General features: G+C 36.2%; 1 protein-coding gene across 6 annotated transcripts in view; it reads left to right on the forward strand.

The window, feature by feature from the left end:
• Positions 1 to 16,151, forward strand: part of PWWP2A (PWWP domain containing 2A) — a 35,883-nt gene that overhangs the window by 16,627 nt on the left and 3,105 nt on the right. For 2 of the 6 annotated variants that reach the window (XM_037798987.1, XM_037798991.1), the window contains exon 2: positions 3,041 to 4,738. In XM_037798987.1, the coding sequence (XP_037654915.1) occupies positions 3,041 to 4,724 (1,684 nt within the window). In that variant the 3' untranslated portion in view covers positions 4,725 to 4,738. Of the gene's footprint in view, positions 1 to 3,040; positions 4,739 to 13,774; positions 13,895 to 16,151 lie in introns of all 6 variants that reach the window. The other 4 variants (XM_037798988.1, XM_037798990.1, XM_037798989.1 and 1 more) reach the window with 4 other exon arrangements.

Below are 16,151 nucleotides of genomic sequence, written 5' to 3' on the forward strand. Positions count from 1 at the left end.
GCTGGACTCAGTTTAGATGATCCCAATTTTGTTGGCAACATCCAAAGCATCATAGTGGGGAGCCAGTCGAACATATGCCTTCTTCTCTCCATCAGGCCTGATTAGGGTGTTGACCTTTGCCACGTCAGTGTCAGAGCTTCTTCACAACCTGTTTGATCTGATGCTTGTTGGCCTTGACATCCACAATGAACACAAGTGTGTTGTTGTCTTCACTCTTCATGGCTGACTCAGTGGTCAGGGGGAACTTGCTGATGGCATAGTGGTCAAGCTTGTTTCTCCTGAGGGTGCTCTTCCAAGGATATTTGGGCTGTCTTCTGAGACACAGCGTCTTGGGCCGCCGGAATGTAGATGAAGTGCGGATCTTTTTCTTGTGGCTGTGGACGCCTTTCAGTACTGCTTTCTTGGCTTTCAAAGCCTTTGCTTTGGCTTCGGTTTTAGGAGGGGCAGGGGCTTCCTTCTTCACTTTTGGCGCTGTCTTCATCCCTATGTAAATAGTATTTTATATGCTAAAGAGAGAGAAAAGGGAAAAAAAACAATTCAGATGTGACATTAATATTCTTATTAAATTCCTAAGTAAGCATCAGATTCCACAGTTTACTCGATATAAACAGCTTTAAAATAATTGGCTGGGTCATCCTCTCATTGAGGTAATTAAGGTATGGAAAGATCCTAAACCCTAGCCTATTGGTTTGAAAACAGGATCAAATTATTTAAATGAAGTAAACTAAAGATGTATTAATAGCCAAGAAAGATGGCTAACATTTACTGACCTGTTAGTCCTCACTTGAATCCTTTAAGACAGGAAATACTGTTACACCATTTTACACATGCAAACATTGAATTTTAGAGTTTGGCCCAAGGATAAAAAGAAAACAAAGAATTGGTAGAAGACAGCTCTGAAACCTCACCTCAAATATTAAGATGATTGTGCTTTAGTAATTCCTAATAAAAGGAAAAATTTATTCTTTATTCAGCTTTGTAAACATCTTGTGAAAGTGTATTGGGAACAAAATGACGGCTTTTAAATAAATTGTGGAGACATAGAACCTAAAATTTCTCATTTCACCCACTTTCAAGTATACGTTTCAGTGATATTAATAACTTTCACAATGTCGTGCTAATACCACTACCATCCATTATCAAAACTCTTCCATCACTAAACAGAAACTACAGAAACTACCCATTAAGCATGAAACTCCCATCTTCTCCCTCCATGATCACCTGTGCTCTACTTTCTGTCTCTGAATTTGCGTATTCTAGTTATTTCATATATGTGGATCATAACAATATTTGTCCTTTTGTGTCTGGCTTATTTCACTCAAGTGATTGCTCATGAGTTAGAAAATTTTATTAATAGGACAAAAAGTGGTATCACCTCAGGTAAATAATTTTATGTAGCTTTGCATTAGGAAATAAAAACTACCTCTGTCTTGTCCTGTCATCTTGAAAACATGGTTATTGAGCACCTGTATATATGTAAAAAGGTTAAATGCTCAAAGTGCCATGCCAATTCTCAACTTAAGTAGCCAGGCAGCAAACACTTAGGTACCAGATCCTGTGTTAGAATGGAAAGCAACTTTTTGCAAAGTCTGATAAAGTGAGGGTGCTCTTCCTTTGAGTACTAGCCCAACGTTGGTCCACCCTATGTAAAAAAAAGGCTTTCCTCTTCCTTTGCGGTTTGTAAATATTTGCTACAAGTTGTTGGTTTTGTGGTTGCCAAGCTAACAAAGACTTTAGGAAGAAAACTAGGTGTTAGGTCAGCCTGTTTCTAGTTGGATGTGTCTGTAGCTGTACCTCCTAATCTCAAGATTTCTTCCCAGCAAAGGTATTCTGAACCTCTCTGGAGGCATAAGAACATTTTAGAGAATCTGAGGACCAGAGACCTCTTCTTCAGAAAAGCAGTCATATACAAAACATTTGCAACTAATTTCAAGGGTTCTATCTGACTATCTGAAGGCAGTCCTTGGGTTCTAAGCACCTCTGCCTTAGAAGATAGGCATTAGGACGGAACTGTGTTAAGAGACTGTTTGAATCGTATCGTGCTTATAATTAACGTGTTAATATATTTATATACTGAAGTTACTTGGTGGTGTAATTTCATTTTTATATGATGGAAACTGAATATAGCATGTTTAGTTTTAAGTGTTGGGTTCTTGATATTTAGCCTAAGCAGATTAAACCAGTTATTTTGACGTCTACATGAGAAACAAGGTTATGAACCCTGTTTATTTGAAAACTCAGTCTGGACACATAAGGGAGTTTTGAAATCAGTTTAATGGGCCCGACTTAGCAGTAAAGCAAATGAAATAGACTAGAATAGAAAAAAGAAAATATCTTTGTGTGTCACACATGGTCCAGTTAAGTATTTGGTGAAACTTGTGCTTGAGTGTATGTATGTATGCATGTTTTTGTTGGGCAGTGCTTTACCTTCCTGCTTTTGAGGTAATTGGAATATTTGAGTACCTGATATTTACATTTTTTTCTTTTGGTGGGGTGGAGAGTTGGCTTAAGAGTTAGGATGGTAAAGGAGAACCTTCTTCTATCAATTTTTAGTCTATTAACCAGTAAAATTGAGATGGGATTTTACTGATTCAGTTTCTAGGTAGTTAAGGCTGATTTGATTTTTGAAGCTTCTGAAAGCTATTAAACTCAAGGAAGATATGTATATTACAAATTTATAGTTGCATTTAGTGGACATATTTTGCAGTTCAGTGACCATGACATGATCACACAATGTTGAATATCAAATTATCTGGTAATATAGCTTTTCTGATTGTGGACTGAACTGGTCTTTTTTAGGCATGGTCAGCTATTTTGGCATTGATTAGAGTATCCGTTTGTGTTTTTACCTAAAGGACCCACCCTGCTGCCTAAAAAAGATGGAGGGCTTTGCAACTCTGGGGACAGGTGGTCAGTGGGTTTATTTTAAAACATATATGAAATAGTTTTCTGGAAAGGTCATATCCATAAAGTATCGTTTAAGAAATTGAATTATAGACATTAACTTAATGGCTTCTTTTTTCTGTCATTTCTTTCAAAGGTTTGGGCCCCATGGGATCCCTGTGACAGTATTTCCCAAAAGGGAATATAAGGACAAACCTGAAGCCATGCAGCTCCAAAGTCGTACATTCCAAGAAGGGACAGAAGTTAAGCATGAAGTGAATGGTGCTGTTCCTGTTGACCCTTCTCCTATCGCGCCTTCCGAGTCGAGCCTGTCTGAAAGCCTGTGGACTTCCAAGCCACCACCTCTCTTCCATGAAGGAGCACCTTATCCCCCCCCTTTGTTTATCAGGGACACATATAACCAATCAATACCTCAGCCACCTCCTCGGAAAATTAAGCGACCCAAACGAAAAATGTACAGGGAAGAACCCACTTCTATAATGAATGCTATTAAACTACGACCCAGGCAAGTCCTGTGTGACAAATGTAAAAACAGTGTTGTTGCTGAAAAAAAGGAAATTAGGAAAGGTAGTAGTGGAAGTGACTCCTCTAAATATGAAGATAAAAAACGGAGAAATGAGAGCGTAACTGCTGTGAACAAAAAGCTTAAAACTGACCATAAAGTGGATGGGAAAAACCAAAATGAAAGCCAGAAAAGAAATTCTGTGGTTAAGGTTTCAAATATTGCTCATAGCAGAGGCAGAGTAGTTAAAATTTCTGCTCAAGCAAATACATCAAAAACTCAGTTAAATACGAAAAAAGTGCTCCAGAGTAAGAACATGGATCATGCAAAAGCTCGGGAAGTGCTGAAAATTGCCAAAGAAAAGGCACAAAAGAAGCAAAGTGAAACCTCTACTTCCAAAAACGCACATTCAAAAGTCCATTTCACACGTCGATATCAGAATCCTAGCTCAGGTTCCCTTCCACCCCGGGTTCGTTTAAAACCACAAAGGTACAGGAATGAAGAAAATGACTCTTCTCTGAAGACAGGACTTGAGAAAATGCGGAGTGGCAAGATGGCACCCAAGCCCCAGTCTCGCTGCACCTCTACCCGCTCAGCAGGTGAGGCCCCTTCAGAAAATGAGAGTCCCTCAAAAGGTCCTGAAGAGGCCATCAGTGAGGTTCAGGACACAAATGAAGTGCATGTGCCTGGTGAGCAGGATGAACCACAGACATTGGGCAAAAAGGGCAGCAAAAGCAATATCTCTGTTTATATGACCCTAAATCAAAAGAAATCTGACTCGTCTAGTGCATCAGTTTGTAGCATTGATAGCACAGATGATTTGAAATCTTCCAACTCGGAGTGTAGTTCTTCTGAAAGCTTTGATTTTGCTCCAGGCAGTATGCATGCACCTTCCACCTCGTCTACTCCCTCCTCTTCAAAGGAAGAGAAAAAGCTCGGTAATTCCTTGAAAATGAAAGTCTTTTCCAAAAACGTCTCTAAATGCATCACACCAGATGGCAGGACCATATGTGTAGGGGACATTGTTTGGGCCAAGATTTATGGCTTCCCTTGGTGGCCAGCCCGTATTCTTACCATAACTGTGAGCCGGAAAGATAATGGCCTTTTAGTCCGACAGGAGGCCCGTATTTCGTGGTTCGGGTCTCCAACAACATCTTTCCTTGCTCTTTCGCAACTCTCCCCCTTTTTAGAAAACTTCCAGTCACGCTTTAATAAGAAGAGAAAGGGCCTTTATCGCAAGGCTATCACAGAGGCAGCTAAGGCTGCCAAGCAGCTGACCCCTGAAGTGCGGGCTCTGTTGACACAATTTGAAACATGAACAAGGACAGTAAGGTAGGCAAGAAAAATTGGAAGCCCCACAGATTTTCTAGTCTAGGTAGGAATAACTTCTACAAATTACCTGGCCAAATTGGAGAGAAATTACACTCAGTTGGCTGTTTTTTTTTTTGGTTGGTTTGGTTGTTTTGTTTTTAACTTACCCTATAGCCATTTTTTGACTGAGAAGCTTATTGAACATGCAATCAAATTTTGTCTTAAGGAAGTGAGATATTAGCAGTATTTTTAGTTGTGAAGTCAAACTGTCCCAAGGCATAGGAGTCATAGCCTCAACTGAAAGCAGATTTTTGCAGGGACTATTAATAGCTGTTTTGTACCTAGTACTGTGTGTGTGCATGTGTGTGCATGTGTGTGTATATACACACACAACATATATACATATATGTAATATAAAATACAGCTTGTCACTATGTGACACAGGTTGCAGACTTGGGATTTTGCAGTGGTGAACTGGGAGAATAGTATGGATATTTAATGACTACTTGTTTTGCTTTTTAAATTGATGAACACTTAACCTTTTTGTGCACATAATGGCATAAGAGTTTGATACTTAGGTGTTTGAAATACAGATGCTTGCCATTCAGTTGCAGACTGGGAAAATAACCCAGTACTTGGGGTTGAGGCTCGATAGGTTTAAATCATCACTTTCTATCTTCCAATGGGGATTTAACAAAAACTTTCAAGCTTCTGGTTTGGGAGTTTACATAGGTTTGTTTTTTGGATATGTAAATAGCTGATTGCTAAATTTGGTCAGATTTCTCCTGACTAGCTGTTCTGAATTCTTAGGATACGTCCTAGTAAATTACACTTTGTGAATTAATTGTCATATGTGTAATTGTTGCATTTTGGATGTACCTAATTTGATATTTAAAAAAAAATTTCCATTTAAGGTATCTGTTTGCAGGTCAGAAAATGAGAAAATGTAATTGTGTAATGTTCTGAAATGTAAAAAAACAAAAAAAGTTGTAAATAAAATTGACTAAATCCTAATAATTTGTGTGTGTTTCTCAAAAAGCTTTGAAAATTTCAAGATGGTAGAAATCAGTTATTCTCTAGTAACGTTTAGAGGAGGTGAAAGATAAAACTTATTTTCCTATTTGCCCTGTCAGGGTATATATTGTCTGTATATAGGTAAAATTCAAATTCACATAAATAATTAATTAGGATACTCTTGAAATGGGGTTTTATAGTGTAGAGTCCAATATGCTTCTAGATTTGATACCCTCCCGCCAGAATCTCATAAATGCGTGGGCTTTAATTTTTTAATTCTAACATTAATATTTCTTTGCGTGCTTCTTCCTTTTTTTTTTTTTTTTACATATGGGTCTATTTTCTGTTTGGTCCTTTGCTTCAGGTATCATGGCTTTTGGGGGCTAGTAACTTAGCTCACTTTTTCTACATGGTCCATTCTGTCCCTAATTTTTTAATTCTCCATTTTTTTGGTTATATTTTCTAGTGAAAAATGTATCTGATTGCCCATGGAGGCAAGTTTATCCCTAAAATTTTAAAGTTACTTTCATACTGTTTGGTGTTTAATTTTAAATTTGATATAATTTCAATTTGACACTTTTGGAAACTTGAAACTTTGAAAACGAGCAACTTTTTGTGGAGTTCTAAATAATCCAATTAGAGATATCTTAGTTTCTATGGAATTAATAATGAAAAAATTAATGGAAACTGAAACTCAGTAGTAGTCTCTCAGCTTCCTTCTGATTATGGACTATGATTTAAGTACGATTTTGTGCAAAAGCAAATGGAATTTCTTCTGGGGAACTCAATGCTTTTTGATTATAATAAAACACACAATTGAAAAAAAACGAAGATGTTTTATTAGAATAGAACATATTCTTTCCTGCAAACAGAAATAACTATATTTAAAATTCTTTGATAACAGGTTGAAAAAAATTCACAGTGATTGAAAGGTTATAAGGAAGTATCTTAAAACATTTTCCAAGCATTTGTTTCAGATTAATGAACTTGTTAATATATTTTTGAAAGTTTGAAATCTAAAGTTCAGACAGATATAAGCAAGGCAGACCAAAAAGTTACCTAAAATATGTAATTCCAAGGCTTTGTGTAGTGATCCAGGTGATTTTTTTCTAAAAACAGTGGTTTTGAAAGTTCATATTGCTTTATATAGTCAGGTGCTTTGGCAAGTATACTTCTGTGGCATAAACCAAATGGTTCGTTTCAGAAGCCATGGGGAAAAAGAAGAAAATAAAATCTTGATTGTTGAGTAGAAAAACTACATTTGAGTTTACTTAGTCCATACCTTGAGGAAAAGGTTGAAGCACAATCAGATTTGCATGATCTTTCATGCCAAATGATCTCTCCATAGTAAACTGGCAGACTAACATTTCGTCTGAAGTTTTAAAAGCATTTCTAGAATATGTTAAAATGTATATTCTAAACACTAGTTCAACAGCTTTATGAAGCAAAAAAAGTTTTATTCCAATAGAAATTTCTTAAGCAGCTGGATAAATTTGTCAAATACCTACTGCAGATGGCAGTAGAGGAATTGAGTAATTAATAGACATCTTTTACATTTCTCTTGAAATGATAAAAGGAGGCATTACTTATTCTTTGTACTGAGAGAACCTAGTAAGTATTTCTTCCTCTTGCAGAGAGAAAAGTAGGTTTAGACCAAATCTCCAGTGGTCTAGGAAAAGGAGCTAAAGGGAAGGATTTGCAAGGAGAGAAACCAAGTGGATAAATAAGAGCTGTGGAAGTTAGTGACGTCTATTTCTAGAAATTCTCAGAATTGTAAAGCAATAGCAGGTAATTTTTCCCTTTTGTTTAGTTTCTAGACTTTCTAGGCTTGAAAGCTATTTTTCCTTTAGAAGGCCATCTGGCCAACCCTCATTTACAGTTGTGGAATCAGACCTGGAAGAGATATCTGGCACGGATTAGGGAAACAGATTAGTCTGACGCCTTTTTGCATCTTTGATGGTATGTCCCTATGATTTTGATGGGAAAATCTGTAAATACATGGTAACGGTAGATTAATACTAAGTAGAATGGACAGGGTTTTAGACGTGCAGACACTGCAGACAAAGAACGTGGAATTGGTACTAAAATATATGAAGTACCTGGTATTTGGTTTTTGTTTTGGCAGTTACTTGCAACATTTATTAAACCTTGATGGGATATTCATTTTGATAATGAAAGTTAATTCAACATTGTGGACAATTATTATCTAGGTTATTATCTAGGTTGTTAGTGAGTCTGAGTTTCTAAGTTACAAAACTTTAAATTGAGCTGCTTCTCTGTGAGCAGGTTGTATCTTTCTAAAAACTGGTGATGTTGAAGGAAAGTACACATTTAAAGATTACAAACTGGCCATTTTCCTTTAGAATAACTGAATAAGGGATTAGAAATGGTTTAAGAGATCTGTGATTGGGATCCAAATTAGATTTTCTTTTAATTTGTGAATTTTTCTACAGTTGGTACTGCATGGGTTTACTTGTGTTCTGCATAGTAAAGCAGGAAAGAAGACAGATGACTAGTGAAGTTTGATAATGGTTTTATTCAGTAATAAATCATACAGTGATACCCTCTTATAGGGAATTTGCCAGATAGAATGAAGACTCTATTTCTAAGTTGGAGCAAAGTTAGTCTTTGCTTTGGGATTGTAGTAATACGACAATTAATGTTGAGCCCCATTAATTATTTTTACCTGATTCTGACTTAGTTAATGGTTTTTTTGTGTTCTGTATTTACAGTTTTTGTGCACTTACTATGTTTTTCATTCATCAGAGAATGAATAGAATTAAATATGAACAGATGAGCTAATTAATATGCTTTGTCTTGCTGTTTTGAAATAAAGGGATAGGGAGTTTAAAGTCAGTGATATAGATGGTCTGTGTATTTTTAGTTTTCAGGATATCTTCATGTTTTTACCTTGGATAATTGACACTAAGAAGAGAAACAACTTAATTATTTTGTTTACTCAAGTAAGACTTAACATGTATACATCCAAACAGGATTTTTTTTCCCTTTACTTTCCTTGTAGTATTAGGTGAAAATAATTTTCTCCTTGCCATATTAATAGAACACTATAATTTGTTTTTACAGCAATCTTTTAAATTTGGGGTGGTATCTTTTAGAGGCTGTTTGAAAATTAAGTTTTGGGGTATTTTTCTTGGTCAGCACTGTGATTGAGACATGCCACCGGCAGTTAAGAGTCTGGTTTCCAGGATTCTTAATCATCCTTGGGTCCTGCACAAGGAAATAATGGTGGCCCACGATGCTAATAGTGTCCCCATTTTTAAGCACTCTTGATCAAGTTTTGAGTTGAATTAGTGTAACTGTTTTCTTCCAGTGACAAAAAATTTTTTGACAATTTTTAAAATATGGAACCATTTAAATTATTTTAATAATTGAATTACTTTATAAAACTTAAACTATTTATATACTATCATATGGCCATAGTTTTATAATATATTTACTGTTTTCTTTGAATTATTGCAATCCGATTAATAGAAAACAAATACACCTTGCCATATGTAGTTAATAACTTGAAATAATTATTAAAATTCCAAGATCATCTTGTGTACCACACTTTGGTAGGAAATACTGAATTAAATTTTTATATTATGCTTTTAAATCTATCTTGGGATGGATTGAGTCAAATATTAAGGCATCTAATCTCTGAAAAAAGTAATTGCTAAACTTATTTTTTCTTAAAATTACTATATTATTCTGGCACAAGTTAATGGTGGGTTGGGGTTAGGTGTTAAGCAAAAGAAGCCGTAGTCTCAGTTATCAGGATTTATCAAAATACTGAATTTCTGATTCAAATTCCCATTTTTCAACAATAACTTGATAGTTGTAGTGCACATTGTCTTAATTTATGGGCCTTATGTTGTACACAGCTTTTGAAAACAATTTCATAAAATTCTGAAATTCAGGCTGTTTAAAAAACTTGTTTTTAAAAATTGATTTAAACATCAATTAAATATTCTTCAAATTCCTGATGTTTTTGTCAAGTCTCCAAAAAAAGTTGAACAAAGCCGTTATTTAAATATGGAATTTTCCCTGTGTCATAAAAATGTGACAGTTACTCCTTCTTTTATTATAGCCTTAGAAATCTGAGTCTTAACTAGAAACAATGAATTAAAATTTCTTAATTTTTTCTATCTTGGTTTCATTATCTTGAAAGAAACCTTGAAAGAATATTTTCCACAGCTAAAGTGATAGTTGGTATAACCACACTTTTTTCCTTTTCCCATAAACTAAAAAACTTGTACTTATAATGTATAACAAAGTTTTAGCAAGAGCTTAGTGTTATTCTATTTTAATAGTTAAAATAGTTTTTTAACTCACAGTATTCCTCATTTTTAGTTCTCTCTGTCACAAAGATTTACTTACAAGTTACTGTAAGGAGCCTAGATGCAAAATGTTTTTTCCTCAGGTAAAATATAGCATTTTTTCCTTGCCTGAGAAGAATGTTTTTATAGAAATATGAGGTCATCCATTTGAGTGTAATAGAAATAGATACGGATGAGTATATAACTTGCCAGTGATGCAGATAAGCTGGAGCATTCGTTGATACTTTGCACAAGTAGTGCTCTGTCAGGCTTTTATGGTCAGAAATTTTCATTTATTAGGCACATGGTTGAAAGCACACACTCCTGACCCAGGTTTCCTAGGTTAAAATCCTGCCTGATTTGGACCTGGCACTAACAAGTTGTGTGATCTTAGGCAGGTTACCTCAATGTCATTATCTGTAAAATGTGGAGAGTAATAGTACTTCCTCAAAGGTAACAGTAAGAAAAGTGCCTGGCACGAGACCTATAGAAATACTATCATTACCACAACCACTATGTTGTGGGTGCAGCATAGGAATTTGATTTTGGTAGCTTTCAATATTATCGTTCTGTAACATATCCAGTTTAAGTGAAAGGAAAAGACAGCAGTGTTATTCTTCCCTGAAAATTGCAGTAACCATAATATCTTCTACAAATACCTGGAAGTAGGCATATACTCACTAGTTCAGCAGGCATTATGGAAGGCAACTGAGTTGGAGGTCGTGGGGATTACAGTGAAGGGAGAACTGCTCTAACATGATATTCCAACTTTTGTCCCGTTCATTTATGTAAAACATGTTCTAAAGATTGTTTTCTGGGGGTCCACTATACTTCTTCTACCCTGCATTTTGCCTCTCACAGTTCCTGACATAACAAATGATGGTCTACTGGTGAATCAATCCGACCCTTAGTGCTAAATGCCTGGGCACAGTCTTAGAAGCCAGGCACATCCCAGTTCCTTTCAAAAGGCAGGATAAGCCATTGAGGTGGTGGAGTTCAGTGTAAGCAGAGCTTTCCAAAGGATTTAGCACCACAAAGCTACAGTTGTCTGCTTTCAAGTTGTGTAAATTAGCCGATTTGCACAGATGGTATGTTCCCTGGGGTTTTTATTATTTTAATGTAGCGCCAAATGGGAGTGAAAAAAAAGGACATTAACTTAAACATTCCTTTTAATTTTTTTGTTGCTACTGGTGAGATTGAATAATTGTCTCCCTGTCTCAGGAGGGAAGTGCCTCACATTCCAAGGTCTTGATCTGTGTGCTTTGTGGCTGTATTTTCCAGAGGGCAGTTGATTTCACCCATGCCTCACTTGTGAGATGCGGTTGATTATGACACTATGATTTCCCTCCACGATTTAGTTCTAGCAGAGGATCTGGCTGGATAGGCACATCTTGGTGTGAGTCCTGCTATGCTGGAAACAGCTGTATACAGTTTGTCTAAAACTCTGTAAGAGTAACTGGTTAGAAAAATACCACTAAGTTTAGAAAATCAGATTGCCTGATTGTAAAATGAGATATTCTGTATGTTTTTACTGCTTGCATGTTACATCATATTATATTGTATTAAGCAAAATTTTATATTGAGTATTCAGCAAGATAATAGGTGCATATGTATAATCTTAAATGTTGGGGTTTTAATTCTGGGCTTTGTTCTAGTAGAGTATCCTCCTCTACTTCTTTCATACACTCTAAAAGGAGGATTCGTGTACTACACAGTTGTTTGCCCCTTGTATTTCTGCTGCCTTCCAGAAATAGTTGCTATTGTTGCACTTTAACTTTCTCTCTCTTTTTTTTTTTTTTTCAATTTCCAGTGGGAGGCCTAGTCCAATTGATTCTTTTTTTTTTTTAATCATCATTTTATTGAGATATATTCACATACCACGCAGTCATACAAAACAAATTGTACTTTCGATTGTTTACAGTACCATTACATAGTTGTACATTCATCACCTAAATCAATCCCTGACACCTTCATTAGCAGACACACAAAAATAACAAGAATAATAATTAGAGTGAAAAAGAGCAATTGAAGTAAAAAAGAACACTGGGTACCTTTGTCTGTTTGTTTGCTTCCCCTACTTTTCTACATATCCATCCATAAACTAGACAAAGTGGAGTTTGGTCCTTATGGGATTCCCAATCCCACTGTCACCCCTCATAAGCTACATTTTTATACAACTGTCTTCGAGATTCATGGGTTCTGGGTTGTAGTTTAATATTTAACTTTCTCTTAAAGGACAAAATAAGTAATATTTATATCCAGTGAAATTGGTGCCTTTCCTTGGGGGTAGCCCTCCATTTACTGCATCACAGCCTAGACTCCAGGCTTCTTCCTACATGAACATCCTGTATGATTGGTACATTTCCAAAGAAAAACTGTGATACCCTAAATGCATTGAGGGGAAATTCAATCGGCGGTGCAAGCCAGGCCCTGCAGACCTGGGCCTGGCATGTTAATATTTTGCATAGCTTTGGGGGGTGAGGGTAGGCAAGTACAGGGAAAGATGATCATTCTGATCATTCTTTGATGTATTTTCTTAATTCTCCTATTGCCTAGAATTGAAAAGGATATTCTTTAGAATGACTGTTGAAACCTAACAGAATTTTTACTTTTGGAGGGAGAGGTTAAAAAGATAAATTTTTTAGTGTTATTCAGGTTCTTCTTCTCTTGTGTGATTGTTGTTGGGTTGTGGTTAATAGTATATTTAAGCTTCCCTATGAACAGAATGATAAATAACCTCATTAAAAATGTTGGTTTTCCTTTGAGTTAAACTTCTGAAGTTATGTTTATAGATCAGGCTTATAAAATTTCTCCTTTTCAGTGTCAGAAAAGCCTTTTAAAAAAAATTTTTTTTGATTATATGCTATTGCTTCTGAGTGAATTAAGCATTTAAAAAATAATTATTTTACTATAAGGACTGAACGTTATCTAAATCAGTGATCCCAAAGTTGACTACATTGATGTGTTAAATGAATTGTTTCTTATTTATACTTAAACTGGGAAAGTAAGCAAATTAGTAAATGTATTTAAAAATATGGCTTAAACTAACAATTCTTCATTTGAATTATGCTTTGTAGTTCACGTCTGTTCTGAAAGCCTAAGTGAGAAAACTCGTCTTGTCATACTAGTATTTCCAGCAAGTATTACCTCACGCATGGACGAGAAGTTGAGGTCCTGAATTGTATACAGAAGTGGTCATTGGGATTACAGGAGAAAGGGCTTCAGGCAGTTTTAGTCATTCTGCAAAATAAGGACTCTGAGCTCCTTGATGAAGTAATACGGATAGGGATTAGAACTTCAGCCCTTGTTTAATATTGAGCACATGAGGACTACTACAACACTTTCCCTGGCCTGTAGTTAGTCGTGTTAGTAGAAAGTTTTTGTAGGGAACATTAAATGTGAGTTAGCATTTCCCCTTTCACTTTGTTAAGTTCGCTTGGAGGGCAGCCTGTTGGTGGTGAGCCAGAAGGGCCACTTGCTGCTGAATTGACTTGGGCCATAGAGTGCCCTCTTCCGGCCAAGACTGGTGTGTATGTGTGCCTCCAGTCGTTTCCTTTAGTGGAAAAGCTTCATATTCTGTGAAGCTAGCAGTTAATCCCCAATAAATTCATTATAAAAATTCAACTGAATTTTGGTCTTATTTTTAAATTATTTTTTGGTAAAATGGATTATAAAGACTCGAATGACTGCTCTATTTTTGTTAACTTGGTTTTTTCTACCATAGGTCTCAACAAATGGCAGCTATTACATCAGACAGTGACGAGTCCTGCTGCTCCCTTACAGTGTCTGACAGACCACTGTGGATTCAGATTGGGAGCATTGAAGTTAACAGTGAAACGGGCAGGTCTGTCTGTTTTAAGCCCTGCCACAAAGTGAAGAGGGCAACATGTCATCACTTGATCATTCCTAAAGTAGGATCAGGCTAGACCGAAAATAATCCATTAGTTCTTTTTCCTTATTTTTCGTTGACCTTGGTAGCTGGATGTTCTTCATGTAGGTATTAGTTCTAATGAGTGAAAAGAACTTTCAGTTGATACTTCCTGCCATGCTAAAAAAACAGTAGAGTCTCCCGTAAGCTTTTGTGAATTGAGAGGAGTTTCTCTTGGGTTGGTATAAGTTGGGTGCTGATGTTGCATACTTAGAAGTCATACTTAGTTGGGTGCTGATGTTGCATACTTAGAAGATTTTAAAAATCTTTTCACTGTCCGAATCTTGTCACTTTTATATTCATTTCTTCTTTAGATATAGTCTTTACTTCTTACAGTATATATAAGAATATATATATTAGTATGTATATTCTTAGTGAATTAACTTCAGAACCATTGTCATTTATATAAGGCAAGTCAAAACTCAGAGGGTGGTAAAAGATAATGCTGATGTAGTTGGAATCTGTTTACTTAAGCACATTTATTAAAAATTCCTTTGTAATTTCTAAAAGGCTTATTTTGGGCCCTTAACTCTGGTAGGAAAGGGTTAGGGATTTTTTTTTTTTACTGAACTGCTTTTAGATTTATGTGTCTTCTATCTTTTATTACTTCCTTGTATTCTGGTGGTTTAACCGTTTGGTGTTTGCGCAGCTAGTGAAGAGCTATAATGGGGCTGTGTGGTTGCATATGAGCTGTGATTTACAAGCTGGGTCAGACTTGCACATTTTGGATCTGAGAGTAAGGCTGGGATATTTTGCACTTTTATATGTATAGGGATGGTAGCTACCCTTAAGGCAATTTCTTGAGGGACTAGTGTTTCTTCATTTTCTGCGCCTCTCATAGGGATAGGAGCAACTGCTTGAATCCTTGGCTTTCCTGCCCTAGTCCTCAAATGAGCCTGAATAGGCCTTATTAATACTGAAGTCAAATATTGAGAGTCGAAAATAGAAGGAAATGGAGCTGTGCATGGGATTTGCTGTTTACCTTTTTTCTGTTTCAGTTCATGAAATGGGAATATTTGCTTCTAAAAACTGGTGATTATACCCAAAGTTCTCTGTGAGTCAAAATCTATTTGTATTACAATCATATTAGTTCATATCTTAGTCTTAGAAAGTGAATTTTGTCTTACCTCGGTGTTGATGAATTTTAAAGAAACAGTATTAATCATTCAGTTTCTTTAGAAGCAAGGACTGCATTCAGTTCCATTCTGATTTATTGCTAGAGGTAATTCTTCATTGCTTGAGAAAGAAACATGATAGAATGCTCTGGGAAAATTATTGTATGGCCCTTAATCCAGTAAATAAATAAAGCATGGCAAAAACATGACAAGTTGACATAAAATCAAGAATTCTGTCTTAATGGGAAAGACACCTACTCTGAAATATTTGGAAGTCAAATATTGGGAAAGAGGGGGTGGTTTTTCTTTTTCCATTTTTGCATGCTCTGTTTCACCTGCTATTCCACTTAAAATATCACATCTTTGGTTTAAATGTTCATTTGCCCCCCCCCCCCCCCCATAAAAGATCTTTCTTTCCATGGATCACCTTTCTTGGAATTCAAACTCTCATGGTATTTAGGTTCCCAGGTTTGAGAGGTACAACCAGGGATTGTAGAGGTTTTCTATGGGTTTTCTCACTACTTTGTGGTATTAAAGGGGGTCGGTAATGTTGGGCTTTCTGGTCATGCTACTTGGCAGTAGTTTCTATAAACCTTGCCCTTTATGAACGATGTGTTCGGAGTACTGCTGTTGGTTGAAGACAATTACAGAGTGCCTCTGCCTGTAATCAGGGTTGCCGGTCATGGTCAGTCCAACTCGTGGGCATGAGTTGTCTTCTAGTAGCAAAACAGTGCTCCTGGAGCCCACCAATGTGCTCTGTCCCCTTATTGCAAGGCACCCTACACAACCCTCTCTTTTGCTCTTTGCGCAAATGTAGACAGTGATCTGCAGCAGATGATAGTATATAGCTTTGTTCTCAATATAATTTGCTTCTCAAGACTACAGCCTGTGCTAGAGTAGGGCTGCTGGTGCTTTATAGCAGTCCACAGCAGCTAAGTTGCTTCTAAATGTTTCATATTTTTACCTGTGAAGTGGCAGCATGAATCATAAAATTAAAGTTCCCCTTTTATTAGGCAAATATTCATAGAAAGTATTTAAAAAAAAATGTTCAAGTGCAG

The sequence above is a fragment of the Choloepus didactylus genome, chromosome 11, assembly GCF_015220235.1.
Source record: "Choloepus didactylus isolate mChoDid1 chromosome 11, mChoDid1.pri, whole genome shotgun sequence".
NCBI lineage: Eukaryota > Metazoa > Chordata > Mammalia > Pilosa > Megalonychidae > Choloepus > Choloepus didactylus.